Source organism: Nasonia vitripennis, chromosome 1 (assembly GCF_009193385.2).
Source record: "Nasonia vitripennis strain AsymCx chromosome 1, Nvit_psr_1.1, whole genome shotgun sequence".
In the NCBI taxonomy this organism is placed as follows: domain Eukaryota; kingdom Metazoa; phylum Arthropoda; class Insecta; order Hymenoptera; family Pteromalidae; genus Nasonia; species Nasonia vitripennis.
Window position 1 is genome coordinate 36323344 of NC_045757.1, and position 17449 is coordinate 36340792.

Here is a 17449-nt window from a genome sequence, read left to right on the forward strand (position 1 = left end):
CCTCGCGCGCGCGCAGCGTCAGGGCAATTTGCATAAGACAAATCGGTAAGTGCGCCTCGTAACTCAGGCCACGCGTCTAGACCGCACGACGATGGAACAAGAGCGCGCGACGTATATATGTATACACCGATATTGCGAGCGGTGCGTCGTCCTCGTGCATAGCCTCGGCTTCGGCGGCAATCGATATATAGTCTCCGGATTATGGTATAAATACGATAGGAGGCGAACGTCGGGAGCGTCCACTTGGCAAGCACGTGTAATGCATCCTTGTGTGTCGAAAATATGACGATGGATACGGACTATCGCTTTTGATATGGGCTGTCTGCGGGTGAAGGACCTTTGAATATGCTATTGAAACTTTCGTATAACTCACGCATGATTTTTTTTCTGTTTCAGGTGAGTTTCGAACTATTGTCAAATATCAAATCCACATCGTTACGTAAGTAAACGCAATCCGACAGGTGTCTCCCCCGAAAAGAAAGAAACCAAAATTTCACTTTCTAGAACGAAAGCTGCGTCGGAAAAAAGGCGTCATTCTGGCATCTGCCGCCTCGGAGCCGGCGCGAATCCGCGCGCACCTTTCCTAGGGGAGGCGCAGCCGGAGCCAAAACACTCGGACCTAAACGCCTCTGCGCGCGGCACGCCACAAATAGGCGCCGGGCCTCGTTAATCTTGGCCTCCTTATGACAGACGCCTCGTTAATATATAACGCAAGCATTCACCCCCGTTGCTAAAACAATCAGCGCCGGCGCGTGCAACTCCTCGAAATTTATCGATCCGAGAGGCTCCAAAGTGGCGTCGGTAATCGCGCCAGGTATACACACATGCGTGTGCATAAGGGAATTTTCAACTGATCGATATTTTGGACCTCCGCCGGTAGGGACATAAATTTCCCGCGGGAGATTCAGCTGGCCGATATTGGGGATGGTGATTTTCAATTTTTTATTTTGTTTTCTATTATGCGCCGGCTTTTAGCGCGGCTTGTTTGTAAACAGGAAAACTGAAATATACGAGCCTCGATTTTTCGTGAATTCGAAATCGATTAGAATTCGAGACTGGACGGCTCTTAATCAGTCCCTCCGTATCTCGGGAGGATCAACAAATTACACGCGCTAATTAGTCGTTAACTCGTGACGGGACAAATATGCCCCGAGAGAGTGACACGTCAAGCTCGAGATCGTGGACTCGAGATAACAACGAGTCGCCCTCGCGTGGCTGAAAAACGAACGACTCGCGCGCAAAGTTTATCGTGACGTAAGAATGCGACGACGACCTGAGCGCTCGAACTACCCGCACACGACGACGTGTACCTTTGCGCCGTAAATGGACTGCGCGCGAGTAAGCGTCTCTCTCGTCTCCTTTTCCTTATACTCTTCGCGGGCTTTTGAGTCGGTTTCCTCGTCCGATGCACTTGCGGCGCCGGTCGTTTTGGTTTTTTCGATGTTCTATACGTCTACATTCATCGAGGGTTACACGCTCTTTAGCTACACCTATTTCGAGTACCAGCTTTTCATTTTGAATGATTGGGCAGATTTTTGTATTATTTCATCATCCCTACGCGAACCGCAGTTAACTACTCATTCTCGAACTACCTTCCTCTCATTTTTGTCTTCGTTCCCTCCTCCCATCAGAGACTCGACACCCACGACAACGGAGTATCGCTTTGTTGCGACAACTGAAATTTCGGTGGTCTCCTCTTCACTCATCCTTCCTCCTCGTTGACGACAGACGTATGGGTTGCTCAGTATATTATATACAGGCTAACAGTAAAATACACCGGTGGCGCGTTTAGGTTGCTCCTCCTCGCGCGGCTGTGGTAAATTGAAAAAAATAATGGTAATGAGCCGGCGGCTGGGCTTTGTGGCCTTTTCGAATTTTATACAACTTGTGTGCGGGGCTGCTTAGACAGGGAGGTTCGAGTGCAGCGTTCATCAATCATAGGATCGGACGGGACGAATTAATCACGAGGTGTTGAATGCTTCTCCGACGCTTCTCATTATGCGCGAATCGAAGTGCTCGTAACGAGCCTTTATTGGTCTCATTGATAGCGTCGGTGCTTGGATAAAAATTTACGTTCGCTATACCACGACTTTCGAGAACTTCGCCGCGACTTCTTCGAAGTTCCTCAACAATACACCGACTCTCATTAAATTTTAGAGCCGATAAAAGTTCTATGGCTCCTAGCTGTCCCGCAATCTAAAAACCAGGAGAAACCAGCGACGTTACCGGAAAAAAATCTCCCAGAGCATCTACAACGAAAACGATCAACCAGAAGCGCGTCAGCCTTCAGCGATGCTGTATACACTGCTGCTGCACCGAAAAGTCCGAAATGACGTATATACATACGGCGAGCGAGCGACCTCGCTGCACATCCTCCGCCGCCGCAGCGCATCTCACAACTACTTCCACGAAAGTCGGCGAGTGCGTCTCCGTGTTTCCTTGGCTCCGGTCTCTCTCGGCTCCTAGAGATTTTTAATTGCCGGCTTATCGGCAGCGCGGGATCGGGGCACATAAATAAGCCCGTCGTCGGCGGGAGCCTGAGAGAGGAGAGACTCGAGGACGGTACCTACTGGCCGAGGGAACGACCCCCCCGTGGCTACCGAGTTCTCGTGTCCGTGCGATTTCGCTTTCCGTTTCTCTGGGAATGCATTTTTGCTCGTTGATGCCTCGTCGAGATTTTTTCTTCCACGAGGGCGTACAAATATTTTTCAAAACATTATTTGGCGGGAATTTCAAACGCATATACATTGGAGAGTTCAATAGCCCATCCGGAACTATTTCGCGTCTGGCTTCGAACTCTTTGTCTCAGCTCTCTTTTCCCTCTCGAAATAAAAGTGCGCGAAATCTTTGTATCTCTCTCTCTCTCTCTCTCTCTCTCTCTCTCTCTCTCTCTCTCTCTCTCTCATCCTCGTGTACACAGAGCCGCAGCCGTGCGTGTGTCTCATATTCTCTCCTTTTCGCCGCTCGCGCACGGGCCGAGTGCCAGCAGTAAAAGCCCGCCAAAGGCTCTCCGTATACGACGATACCTTCGGGGGACTTTAATGGCCAATTCGTCAAGTACAAAGGAATCGTAATCGGCGTCGTATTGTTGGATTATCGGGGAATGGGAGGCGCAATATGAGCTTCTCCAGCCGCGGCGTCAATCACTCCCCGCACCGCAAGGGTTTCTTTTATTCGCAAGCTGACGGGATGCGCCGCCGCCTATACCGCGTATTTATGTACCTTTGGCAAGCTCGTTTTTTCACGGTAAAAATTTTATCGGGCAAACACACTTTCGATTATTCGAGCGCGCGAATCAGTATTCATGAAATAGTAGATTTATCGTCCGCGTATCGACACCGATAAATAATCATTAAATCGGGCTTGTAGATTCAGTGGATCAGATCGAGAGCCTCCTAAACTGCGGCTAGGATAAAAAAAAGAATTCGACGGACTGTTTGCACTGAAATAAGTGAGGTCCGGCGGCCGATCCTTTGGATAAATAATTAAGCGAGAGACAGAAACACTTGTTCGGCCGTGTATCGGGGCGAGAGAGCGAGTCCCGTGAATCATTTTTCCCGACCTTTCGTGGAATCCATTTTTCGTACTATACACATCCTCGACTCGTTCGCCGCTGCGAAATCGAGATTAATGGACCTTTGTTTCTTCGTTCCTCAGTCGACGCGGCTGGATAATGGATTTTTTCCTCTCTCTCTCTACTATAAGGTTCATGAATAATTATTACGCAATCCTCATACCCTTCTCGCGAATATAACATCGCCGGCTTTATTACGTTATCAAGCTGCCGAAGTGCAAACGAACGGCCATTTCATAACATATCATCAAGCGCTCATAAATCGCGTATTTACCTTCAAAAGTGTGCCCAGTCCATGGGCGTCTATTTTTAGCCTCCTCTCAGAATCTGCATTCTATATTCCGATACACATTTAAATTCGTTACACCTGCCCCGGCCGAAGAGATTCAGACGCGCGTAAATCATCGGATCGTTAGGAGCTGAGCAGTCAGGTATACTTACACACGTTGAAGCGCGAGAGCTCGTAGAATTCTGACCTGGCGTTTTCGTGGGCGCGAGAGCGAGAGCCTATGACCAATCGATTTTCCATCTATTCCGTGCAGTATACGCCTTTCTCCGCGTACTCGCGCCGAAAATTTGTTCCAAAAGCCTAGTCTCTCTTATCTCTCTGCTCTCATCTCGCTGCATTCCATCAGCGACGCGTCGGCATCGCGTGGGCGCTCGCGTCATGAGAAAAGGCATAGGTGTTTCCTTCGAGTCAATATTTCTCTTCACACTGCGAGGGAGAGAATATTTTATCTCCGCGATGCGAACTGGAATTATTGTTGTATCAATATTCCTTTCCCGAGTTGTATGCAAGCGCTCGTGATGAAATTTAATGAGATGCTGCGGCCGGTATCGCGATCACACAAAGGCATTAGAGGGTATATAATAAGGATAAAAATACTGGCCTATCTTAATTGTTATCATCCTCTTACGGGCCGACAATGCGCCTCTTACATAGGTATTGTAGAAGCGCATTCGACGGAAGCATCTCTCGGATATTCCTCATTCTTCTCTTATACCTCTGCAACCAGCCAATCATCCTCTCTCGACCTATTCCCCATCAGGCTGTACTCCTTGGCAAAGGTAAATTGCACCCTATATGTACCAAAATTGCCAGACGCTGCGCGTTGGTAAGCCTGACCCATTTTAGCATCGGGGAATACACCCTAAGTCACCCTGAGACGCTTACGCGTCTGTGCCAAAGGAGGAAGTAAGTGGATACGCGTAACGTCGCTCGTATATCAGTCCGTGGTAGCCATATAGCAGTCTATATGGTTTTCCCCCTCTCTCCCTCTCGCTTCTACGCCGCGAAATGTATGCAGAGGCAAATGCAGCCGATGTTCTCCCTAAACGCTATATTCTGTATACGGATACATAGTAAAACTTTTCTTGCTCCGATAAGTATGGTAAAACTCAATTTCCGTCTATTTTTCAAAGCTCCTTCATGCGATGCAGCTGAGCTCTGGCAGATGGGCGCGATACTTTGATCTCTTGCGTGCGAAATTGCATCTCTCTGTTCGGCTGAATTTGACGGCCGCTCCTTTTGGCAGCGCTTACACCCTTCATAAATATCCCCAATAAATGCCTATACGATGCGCTCGGCAACCGCCGACGCCTACATATCGCGTGTGCCGCTGATTTAGCGAAGGCTTTGCTACGCGCGCATCGAGGAAAGGTAGCGTATCTCGTAAAATTTTGGGCTTAGTGCACGTTCTTGAGTTATACGCGCTTGTGTTTTAGGATTTCTAAGTTATGGGGCGTCGAGCTTTCGGCGCGCTGAAAAGAAGCGGAATTAATTTTTAATATTCTGTTAGCCCGCGAGAGAGCAGAAATCTGAAAATACGCCGCGACGAGAATATTGGAATATAGCGGAGAGAGTCTGAGTCAGCGCGCATATTATCGCGCTTTTGAACTTGATCTGGAATTTTTAACACGTTCAGTTTGGCCGTACCGTTTACGACGGATTATCCGCTCGATAAATGCCCGAAGTTCTACGAAAAAAATATCACGACTTTGTGAGGATTCTGTCAACTTCGACGTTATGTGTTCAAGCTTCCGTCGTAATGCCGTCAGATTTGCCGAAACTGTGCGTATAATACAACTTTATTCTCCGCATCGACTACAAACGCGTTGCGCAACATCGAGACTCGAGAAATGATGAGCCGTTAACAGGCTTACAACGTTGCCCGAGGGATTGCAATCTGTCGGCGATTATTCGCGATAAACTTCGGGATTACATCTTTTTACGGCCGCGACTGTTTGGCTTTCTTGAAAAATCCTCTCTCGAACGAGTTTCTCGATAAGGATCAGAAAACCGCAGTGAGTACACACACGCCCGTAGCGGCTTTTAATGAAATCTGTAAACGATTTTACGCAACGCGGGCATTTTTAATCCGACATGTTTATACCAGCCACGCCGTGTGTGTACTTTCTAGCTTCCGAAAGTTTGCGCGGATCGAATTACGCGAAAAACACATCGCGAAACAAAGTCTCAATAAAGCGCGCAGCGACGCACGACCTCTCGGTACAACACACATCACGCAGGCGTTCTCTCGGTTCACACGCGCCTCCGCTCTCTCTCTCGCAGAACGCGTTCCTTCCCCCCGCGCGCGCACTTTTCCCTCCGCGCGGCGGCTCGTAAATCTCCGGCGTATTTGCGTCGCGCTGAGGTTCAATGTCGCCCGTTCGTCAAATTTGCTCAGGTCTAGGGAGAGTGAGAGAGGAAGGAATAGCGTATTTGTTCTGCTCTGAAGAGATGTCCGTGCCAATTATAATTTGATGGTATGGTTTATTATTCTCGATGCGTGGCTCTCTCACGAGCGGCGGCGAAATAGCGAAACTCGTATATAAACCCGCCGAAAACTCGCATGCGTTGCAGCGGAGCATTATTATTAATATACGCGCGTGCGCGTAGATAAGCATCTCCCACGCCCAGCCAATTGGATATCTCGCTGCGGTGCACCTATAGACCGGCAATTACCGGTCGCCAGGCCCACCCATAAACTGGCTCACTCGCCCGCGCGCCATTTCTTCGATCTTCCTCCTCTCTGCCTCTCTAACTTTTCAATTTAACGCTTACCTCTAACCTACACACACGAGGGGGAGACGGAGACTCGTTGCGCAGCGTCGTGGGAGGGAAGATCGGTAATTCGACGCGTGCAGCGATCAGTGTATTTTGATTAATCGTACCTGGATTATCGCTCTACACAAAGGCTCGCTTACCCCCGAGAGTTATTCTCTTCGATTATCGAGCGACTCGCGTGTAGCCTTCGCTAATCCGCTCGAAAAGGGTCCTCGATCCAGATACGCGACATCGAGCGGAGAGCCACACGCGAGCTGATCGGTTCGCGACAATGCATTATCCGAATCGAGACAAGTCGCGCGCGCGTCTAGTTAGCCCCGTGGAATATCTCAAAGAGCCAGAGCAGGTATGTGCCGCGAGGCAACGTGATACTCGAGCGACGATATGGGCCGGTGCGGTCTGTGTCAGTGGGAGAGGATCGGAAAAGAAACGAGAACGATTTTCGTTCGATATCGGGAGACACAAAGCAGCTCGTGTGAGTTACACGGTGTATGCTCTACGATTCGCTTCCTTTTTTTAGATCGAGGGGGGGGGGAGAGATCGGTTCGTGCCGAAATCGAGAATTCCGGGGAGGTGTCGAGGTTCTAAAAGCTTAGCCATGTAGATATTTCGTTCGTGCGACTCTTTTACCAGCCATTTTAAACGAAAAAAATACACGATCTCCGAACGCTCCAGATAACGCCGCATAGAGACATCTCCATCTAGTCAAGCTGACGTTACGAAATTCTCGTTCGTTTTTCCCGTACACGCGTACACACACGACTTGTCGTCGCGTATCGTTATCCGATACGCGCGTTGGCGGGCCTCCGAGCGAGCTTCTCTCTTTCGTCCGGCAGTTGATCAATCACTCCGCGCGATGGCGGTCGAAAAAGAGAGAAGAAAAGTCGCGCGCTATTAATTATGCCGTCGCGCAAGTACTCCCTACAACATGACTCGGACGTTTTCTCTCCGCGCGGCTGTACACGCCGACGATAAAAGAGTTCACCGACTGCACTCTTAACCCTTTCAGCGCTTTTTGTGTCTGCGCGAGGATGGAATGCGTGTACCGCCTGCGTTTTACGTCGGTTGTTCGAGTGTCTTCATTGAGGACGTGTAGCATAGACTCTATGAGTATTTTTATGTATAAAATAGAAAGAGATTGTTGTGATGCGAGTATGTTGATCGGCACTACATAGGTGGCCCTCGAAAAACTTTGAAAATCTCGGTGCCGCATCGGGAGTAGCCGCAGCAGCGCGTTAACTGGTTTAACGTCTCTTTCGAAGCTCGCACACACACAGAGCGTCGCCGACAAAATCGTCGGGTTATTAATTAAGCCCCGCGAGCCGTCCCTTCATTAACCCAATGATCGTCATCGTCTCTCACGCTCTCTCTTCTCTTTCTGTTTCAGACGGTCGCCAGGAACCTGCAGCCCGAGCAGCAGTAAGTATCATGACTTTTATGTACCTGCGCACGTAAGACGGCGTATTATGCGTTTATATATAGAGAGAGACCTATGTGCCTCCTTTAAAAATGACCTTCATGACCGTGAGCAAAAAACGCACGAGGAGAGATTTAACGAGGAAAGGATTCAATTACGAATTTTTTCCCCGAGCCGCGCGAGAGCCGCCGCTCATTGTTGCACGTCGTAAATAAAGCGATCTCTCTCTCCTTGTAGGGGCTTCTTTTTGTCTCTCTCTCTCTCTCTCGCGCGCGCGCGCAACGCGTGCGAGTTTTCGCGAGGGCTTTTTTACGGCTCTGTTTGCGCGCCCGAGAGCGAGAGGGTTATTTTATTAACTCCGCCGGGCGATTAAAAGGAAAATGAAATGATTATACGGGGAATCAGCGGGATGAAAGGCTCGTGTAGATATGATACCGCTTATGGCTTTATGCGGACGATAACTCTCTGTGGGCTGTGACACGTTAGAATTTCGCGATATAGGAACAAAAAGAAATTATGCAAATCAAGGTGATCGCTCGTGTACGAGATATTTATTTTTCAACGTTTGCTCGACTTTTTTTCTCTCGTTGCAGAGTCGATGTGAATAATATCGTGTATTCGAGTCACAAGCCAGTTACGTCTTCTAAATCGCCTATACGGAACGAGTTATAGCAGTCGTCCGCGTGATATTTCACGTTTATACGGTACACAGTATCAAAAAAGAAACGATTTGCTCCATATTCGGACACGCGTCTGGAAAGAGGTTAAGCAGCAGAGAGAGAGAGAGAGAGAGAGAGAGAGAGAGAGAGAGAGAGAGAGAGAGAGAGAGATTGAGAGAGAGAGAGCAGTTTGCGCAATAGACTTTATAAATATGGATCGCTCTATTAAATTAACATTCGCTCGCGATGTTCCGTCTGATAAGAAAGACACAGGGGGATGTTTATTCGCTCGGACGAGGCCGTGCGTCAGTGCGAATCGCTTTCGGTGACCAGTAGCACAGGCAAATGTCGACCCGGACGGGATGAATTATGTCGCTGATGGGAAGAGGCAGTTTAATTTTTTTTTCGGGAAACCAGTGTAGCAATTCGCTTTCTTTCGCTGAAAAAAACGGGTGTTATAGGATCGTCGGAAAGATTTATGCGACTCGTAGATGTAACGTTTTTTTTTTTGTTATTAATCAAAGTTTTTTTCCAGGTTCACGACGGCGATTTTAATGAAATCATTCCCCAAACTCAAATACATAATCGACCTGACCAACACGACGCGTTATTATGACCAAGCAGTAAGTATGCTTCGTATACACGTTGTTCATATTATGCAAATGAAGCCTCATTGTTTCGAGTAAAATTAAATTTCTATATGTATAAGCGCGCGCGATCGGGTTACTACGATCGTGGGAGGACGTTCCCCTCTGTTCTGGGACGAGCTTTTAAATAGACGAGTCGAGTCATTCGTTTTCCAGCGACTTGTCAACGCATCTGGATTCTTTGATTCTAGTCCGACATGGCCCTTACATCTCTTCTATTAGCCCGTCGGACTTTCTTCTGTAACATTGTCGCTGGATTTCAAAATAATCTATTAATCCTCTCCCGGAGATAATTGCTGACCTTCTGTAAAGTTGTCATACACATAGTGGGACAAAACTTTCGATCTTCACGGATAATAATCCCAATCTAAATAACCCTTCGACGTGTATGAAAACTCTCGTCGCTACGATTTCCACTCGATCATTTTCATAGCCGCAATATGCTCCCCGGCGATGGATTTTCTCGAAACACCAGCATGGACGTATCAGTCATCTCGACGCTTTCCCCACTCCCCCTCGCCCTATTTTTCACGTACAGCGAGGTCAGACCTGACTTTATTAAGCGTTTACGGAAGATCAAGAGCTGCGGGGCTAATATGGAGCGAGAGAGAAAGAGAGAGAGAGAGAGAGAGAGAGAGAGAGAGAGAGAGAGAGAGAAAGGAAGGGAGAGAGCTCCGGGTAAAACTAATGAGCTTATTATTGAATTTCCTGCGCCTCTATGAGGCTTTTCCGTGCGCGCGCTCTGATGCTGCGCCCTGGTAGTTAGCCGAGGGACGGGAGGTCTAAGAAAACCGCGTAATAAAAGCCCAGCCTGCAACCCCCGTGCGATGCTGTACTACTCTCTTCTTTCTGGGTCACTGTGTGATAGGATTATGGATCGAAGTTGCTTTATAATAAGCTATGGCTTTTAGTCGGCTTTTTTCTTCTAACAAGGGATTCGCTCATTCGTCGGATCGTTATTTCGAAAGCCATGCAAGATTTTGATTAAATATAATCTACTCGTTGCAGCTATCATTTTTTCGCACATTTTAATTCCAATGCACTCGCAGAGCGAAGAAAAAACTTTATCAGCAACGGCGCGTGCGTATAACAAATTCAAAATGTAATTATGCATTCCATTTTCTCATAACCCGCGCAGTCACGAGAATACCTGCACGAGTACATTATATACATCGGGGGCCTGTGCAGCGCACAATGAAAAAAAGGCTCTGATGAAAGACATAAATAATTCCTCTATTAAAATATATGCGATGAAGAATTTATGAATTTCATCGGGAAAAACGCGAAGGTGAACCGCTGCTTCTATATGCTTCTCTACGTTTCTTGCTCGCGGCCTCGTAAATTTATAATCTCACCGGCTGCCTACTAGCCCGTCATAAATTCATAAAGAGCGAGCGCGAGAGATCTATATTAGACTACAAATGAAGTTAGAGTCGACGGGGTATGCAGTGGGTTTCCTCTCGATAAAAATCTGAAGCATCCGAGGCTCGTTAAAAAAAAGGAGCTTCCATCTCGCCGTCGAGCGCGTGACGACGGGAATTTTCATCGGGAAGGGTGATACCGGAGAGGAAAGAGCCTGGGAAGCCTGAGATGGCCGGTGCTGGGTAATGACAGCTTTGGACGTTAGTCGATGTTTGAAAATTATAATTTTTGATCGGTTTCGGATGTAAAGCTCTGACAAGACAGTAGTTGGAATCTATGTAGCGCAATTGTCGTCGGCATTGGCTGGAAGCGGAAATAGAAGTAGAAATCGATCCGAACTTCGCTAATAATACAGCATTGACCGTAGCAATCGTATTCTTGTAACCTACGTCGATAGTTATCCTGGGAACAAATTGCAGCTACCGAAGTTGTCATTACCATTCCATACGCCAGAATCGCATTTTATTTTCGAGCAAAAAAACAAATCCGATAACTTCACGTAACGCCTCAATCACTTCACAATAAAGGCCCTAACTCTTTCCCAAGCAATCCGCTCGACGCTCAACTTTCCGGAGGTCCGCCCACGTAATTATTCACGTCATTAATAATTAACGGGGTCGCTGGCTCCCACCTCGTCGTAATGATTAGCCTGGATAATTAGAGATACACGAGTAGCTGCTATTCTCCAGCACGGGAGGTTAACGCACGCGGCTTATATTAGAGGCGCGCGAGCTCTTTAAATCTCGCGCCTCTGCCGTCGCTTTGTTTTGCGCTGATTGATTCGAGACGATTTGTCTCAAGACCCTTTCCCTACCTCGATTCTTCGTCTTCGTTGTTTTTTTCGCCAGTTTTCAAAGAGACGAATGTCTCAATCTCCGACGACGCTCGTTAAACTGCGCCGTGGCGTCGAATTAAAAAGTCGTTTAGAGCTCTCCTCTCTCAAGATTTAACGCAGCCACAGCGGCGGTGTACATTAAATCCAATAAAATCATCAATGTCCGCGCGAAGAGCTTTTAATTAGCCTCGTAAGGCTAAATCAGCCTAGGAGCAAACCTGATATCCAGTCCTATATACACCTATATAATATCCGTTTTCTCTGATCCACAGGACTTCACCAAAGCCGGCGTCAAGTACCAGAAAGTTATGATTCCGGGAATGCAAGTGCCGCCGCTGGAGTATGTAAAAAGGTGAGTGAGCAAACTGCATAAAGTATACATGCGCGCGTGCTCGCTTAATTCAAGGCCTCTCGTCGTCGTCGTTGCTGCATCTCTTGCTGCTTCGCTATCCACCATAAAATCGGCTTTTACGAGGCGCGGACGCCTTTCTTTTCACCGCGTGCAAAAGCGCACGCCGCGCGCGGATAAAACTTCTCGCGCTGCAACGCAGCCGCCGCGCAAATACTGTAAATTTCGCGCTCGGTAATGAACGTCGCCGTTTTCTTCTCTCTCTCTCTTGCTGTCGTTTAAAAAGCAAATATTGCTTTAATATAATAATAATACTAAGGGGAGTATTTTCGTCGCGTCGGATTCAAAGTTACGTAGGGGGAATTTTGACGCGGCGTACGGATGCGAACGAATGATCTTGTTGAAATTCGCAAAGTTTCGGCGAAATTTTTCCCGGCAGCTCTCCTCCATATACCGCGTGGCGGGGAAGTGGGTTATTTTTGAAAGTTTTCCCAAGCGTAAGTGATATATACGTGTGTACCTTCGACAAGAGTTTTCCAGAGAGCAACTTTGGAGTTTATCTTACTGCCGTGCGCTGCGTGTTCTCTCTCTCTCTCTCTCTCTCTATCTCTCTCTCTCTCTATATATATATATATATATATATATATATATATATATACTTGATTAGATTTTTATGTGATGATAGGTGCAGAATTCAAAGCGTCAGCTCGAAACAAAGAGAATACGTTGTAAACATGGTGAACGTTTAACGGCGATAAATTATGCATGCGTTGAATGGTATAAAACCTCGACAATCACCCGCGACACTTATCGCTATTATGCTCGTGTCAGAAAAATGCACTTAACCCACATCCGCTGTATCCCCATAAAAACGACTAAAACGCGCGCTTTCTAACAATATTTAAAACATACTCCCAACCGGCAATCGCGTGTACAGGTATACGCAAGTATTCAAATCCAACCTGCGGGCGCCACCCGCTCCTGAAGTAGCGCATCCGCTATCGAGTATATAAGAGCGCGAGAAAGAGAGAGAGAGGGGGGGGAGAGGATAGCGTGGGCGCCCTTCGGCGATCGCCGCGCCCGGAGAAACGAGTCGTGTAAGAGCCGTGTTAAGCGGCTATCTAGGCTTAATGCCAATCGTATTTCAACATACGCGTAGACCCCCTTTGGCGACTGCGACGATTATTGCTCGCGGACGCGATTGAGAAGCTGCGCGCTACCGATCGAGAAAGACAGGGTGGCGATTTGTTTCGAAAATGAAATTACGCTGCTATACTCGTCGTGTGACGCAACTTATTATTAGATAAATTGTAGGCGACGCTTCCTTCCTTTTTTTCTCATCGAGTGATCAATCGGAGAAACGTACGCGGCCGGTTTAATGCGGCCATGCATATTCCTGCGCATTATTTTCTCATACGTATATGAATCAAAGAAAGGTGCTATACGAGACCGCATTCCTCGGATTCGACGAGAAAAAGTACTTTATGTCGTACGACGAGGACTTTTCCAAAATTCTCTGCCAAGAGTAATCGAGGCCACGCCCCCCGGAATCTTTCGAAAAACCACCCCCCACGCAGCTCAATTATGAAAATAGCGCAGAGTCTCCGTGAGCGCGAACAAGGACGCATAAACCACCCGAGTCGTTGCGGCAGCAGCACCGTTACACAGCGCGGCGGAACATTGAAATCTATATATCCCCCTCGGAAAAGGTCGGGAAGAGAGTTTCTCTTGAGAAAACCAGATCTCGCCTGGGCTCTCGCGGACTTTACTTTAACCCGCGCATAATAAGATCTAGCGCTTTACGAGCGGTCAGTGCTAAACGTATTCGCGGCACGCGACTGGCTCTCTCATTGTAAATTTCGTAACGTATTATCCGTCCGACAGGCTCGAGTTAGCGCGTCCGCGTACCGTTAAGTATACCGATTTGAAGATGCTGTGGGCTATCGATCGGTTATAATTGGAGCGTCTTATTTGGTTGCGAATCCGATATGCCTGTGCACTCGGAGAGCTAATTTAACCCAACGTTTGATATGGGCTTGTTAGAGCCTCGAGGTGTTGGCAAGGATATAGCCGAGGCTCTTAAATCCCATCGGTCGCTCAGTGGGGGAGAGATAAGCCCACACGCTGTTACTCCAGATTCTATATTACAGTGTTCGAATCAAAAAGCACACGGTTATCTCGGAGAATTCCAGGTTATCTCCGATTGCCGCTCGACCGCGAGCTTTAATCCGACCTTCGCACGTACTCGCGTACTTAGCTCCCGCAACGAGGGCGAATTCAGAGAGCCCGATAAAACTCAGCGTGAAGCCGCATGAAGCTCAATCAGAAGAACGAGCGGCGTAACAAGCGCGAGAACAATGCACGAAAACCGTTCGACTTCATTAAACAAATCTACCTCTCGCGACTGCTCGTCGCGACGGAGACTCTCGCGAAGATGGAGTAGCGTGTTAACCTTTGCACGGCGCCATCGTGTATAAGCCGAGTGTACACGCATACATGCATACGCGCAAGCACGCACGAAGGCGTATAATACTCTCCGAGAGAGCCGAGAAAGAGGGAGAGAGAGAGAGAGAGAGAGAGAGAGAGAGAGAGAGAGAGAGAGAGAGAGAGAGAGAAACACGGACTCGTTTTTCCTTCTCCGCGCTCTCGCGTCTCGCATGCAAAATAGGCCCCGCGCCCAGTACCGGCCGGCTAATTAACTGCAATAAACGTCCGATGATTTACCGAACGCGCGCAGCGCGCGTGTCTAGCTCGTTTGCTTTCTTCGCACGCCGACGACGACGACTCGAGGGAGAGTGTGCAGCAGCGCCGATCGAAGGCGTTGTTTCGAATTCGCTCGCTTTTTTCACAGACTGTATGAAAGAACCTTTGCGAAGAATAATGGAAGCGGTATTTGTCGTAGGAGCGAGGCGAACATTTTCCGCAACTAAAAAAGCCATTACCGCAGCGAGCGGTAAACACACGCAGCCAAGGCAAATTTCCGAGCAATAAAAAGTTATTAATGCCGATATCCTCTCAAAAGTAAATTGTTCGTAGACGTAGCGAATTTTGAAACAAACATTTTCAAAATGCGAATGCACAACTCAAAAATTCCCTCCGCCAAAACAGCACTCTCCGCGCGCGAGCGTACAAAACAACGCGAGCCTTTACACATAGCAGTGGCAGGTAGCATCGTCGTAAAGTCGCTTCGTTTTTTTTTCTTATTCTCGTCGTCGTCGTCATCGTCGTCGTCGCGTAAGCTACTGCAGTCGGTTTTCCCACAACTACACAGCCGTATACGCATTCTCGCTGAATGTCGCAACTGCGCGAAAGCTCAGCGCGCGCAGAAGGAGCTCTTTATGCGAGCGCGGGTGGCCCCCGAGAGAAAGGGAGAAAGAGATTTTTACTACGTCGTCACTGTCGCCTTGACTTTGCATTTTCACTTGTGCTCGCGCGCGAAAGAGACTCCGCAGCCCTTTCGGTTTTGTCTGCGCGCAGCGCTATACTCCTTCTGCGCTCGTATGTGACAAATGTGTATTCAAAATTCTTTCCGCAGCAGCAGCAGCAGTGTGTATCCTCTCGCGTTTCAAAGGTTTTACTTAAGCTCCGGTACTTTGGAAGACTACCACACTACTGGATCTTCTTTTCTCGAAACGCGCGTCAAGTATACACAGAAATTCCTTGGCCACGCTTCCATACCCCTAAATTTCGCTGGCCTTATCGAGCTCGCGCAATTAACTGCATCGATAGGATCAGCCGGACGAGCGCGAGCGCGTTGCGAAGGTTCTCGAGGTTAACCTAGGCGCCACTTAATGTCCTGGATATCCTTGAACTCGCTGATACTCTACTCCCTCTACTCGTGCGCGCTCGAGTCTTCTCTCCGCGTGAGCCACGCGACATCTTATCTTATCTCGGATTGCGCGAACGCACTCGCACGTGATTCTACGGATTCTTAATTTTATTGGTTTACGTGCGCCGTGTAATTTTATTGGTCGACCGACGGGGTACTTGGATTTTATGCCGTGTGCGCGAGGCGAGAAGGTGTGCGATTGTTTTGATGACGTAGCCGATGAGCGGTGTGTGTCTTCGTGGAAATGTTATTACAAAATTATTCAGAGTGTCCAGTGGTAATATAAGGTTGCATAACGTGTTATATAGTTTTATTGCGTAATTAAATCAGCGGAGTGAACTGTTTATTTCTGAAATTTTCAAATGTATAATAGAAACAATTAATAGTGTTAAGAAGAAATATAGACTCACTGCCGCGGTAGTATTTATCGGCCAATTATACCGCGAGCAAGTTCATCAGATTCTGAAAATCTTGATAAAAGTCTTGGCAATAGACGCGATTGGATATTTTAATCCTCTATTGTGTAGTGCAGGATCAAATACAGAGTCACTTCCAATTACAGGACGAAGTTCCGCTTCGACTTTCTCCGTCGATACTTTTTATCGAAATTAATTAACGCTACCATTTCTCAATCTATTTTCCAATAAATAAACCCAGACTGCCGAGACGCCGCGTATAATTAATTAATAAGAATAACTTTAATCGTCTTTAATTTATTTGTCGCATAAATAAGCCTCGATGCTACTACACACCTCGTCGAAGAAGCAGTAGAGGAGAAGAAAAATAGAAAACTCGGCGCGCGTAAACGATCGAAGAAGAAAAACGACGATACGCGGCGGCATCGGGATTTAATTTATGTAATCCATAAACTTATTTACTTCGAATTTCGTCATTTATTAGCGCGAGCGAGAGCGAGGGACTCGAAAAATAATCGACCTTTCCTCGTGCGCGACTATAATGCATTCCTCGATCATGGTTTTCCTTGAGTTTTTCATAGCTGAATTAAATCTAGCGCCGCCGCCGTTACTGCCGGCGACAGTCGCCGCCGTCGCGGTTATACACACGCGCGCTACCGCTGTATATCGTGATCGATTGCGCGCATTTGCATACACTTTTGTACGTTTTGTCGAATTGAAATACACCTACGCGAAGTTTTTTGAAAACCGCCTCTTTAATATTGATCGAGCGTTGGAATCAATTTCAGTCTATTTTCGAAAGTTTTCCGCCGCTTACGCCTCTCGTATTCACGACTTTGAAGAATGACAAACAAACTCATCTTAGTACGTTTCCAAGATTCACGTATTGTTTCATCTGGACACAATCCGTCAGGTGCGAGGTTCTAAAAATAAAGAGCACATAATCCCGTTTTCCATAACTGAAAGCTCATCCCGTCTCTCGAGACCTTTGTGTGCAAATATCCCGCGCGCGAAAGCACTGCATCAGCATGAAATCGCTGCGGCTCGAAAGTATCGAATCAGGTACAACAAATTACTCCTTCGCACGTGGCAACCACAGCAGCAGCGCGTAGTACAAAGGAGCGCACATCGCTCTGAATAATTCATCGAGCGAGGCGTGTAATAAGCTACTCGATTTTGTCGCCGCTGGTAAACAGCGCCGTGTGCGCGGAGAAGAATCGCTGACATGTTAGCG

At 47.7% G+C, this 17449-nt stretch overlaps 1 protein-coding gene across 1 annotated transcript in view; it reads left to right on the forward strand.

Annotated features, from left to right (window-relative positions):
• LOC100679456 (RNA/RNP complex-1-interacting phosphatase) overlaps positions 1–17449 on the forward strand; it is a 44388-nt gene that overhangs the window by 14629 nt on the left and 12310 nt on the right. The window contains exons 6-8 of the mRNA XM_003423942.5: positions 8029–8060; positions 9253–9340; positions 11894–11973. Of these exons, the coding sequence (XP_003423990.1) occupies positions 8029–8060; positions 9253–9340; positions 11894–11973 (200 nt within the window). The remainder of the gene's footprint in view (positions 1–8028; positions 8061–9252; positions 9341–11893; positions 11974–17449) is intronic.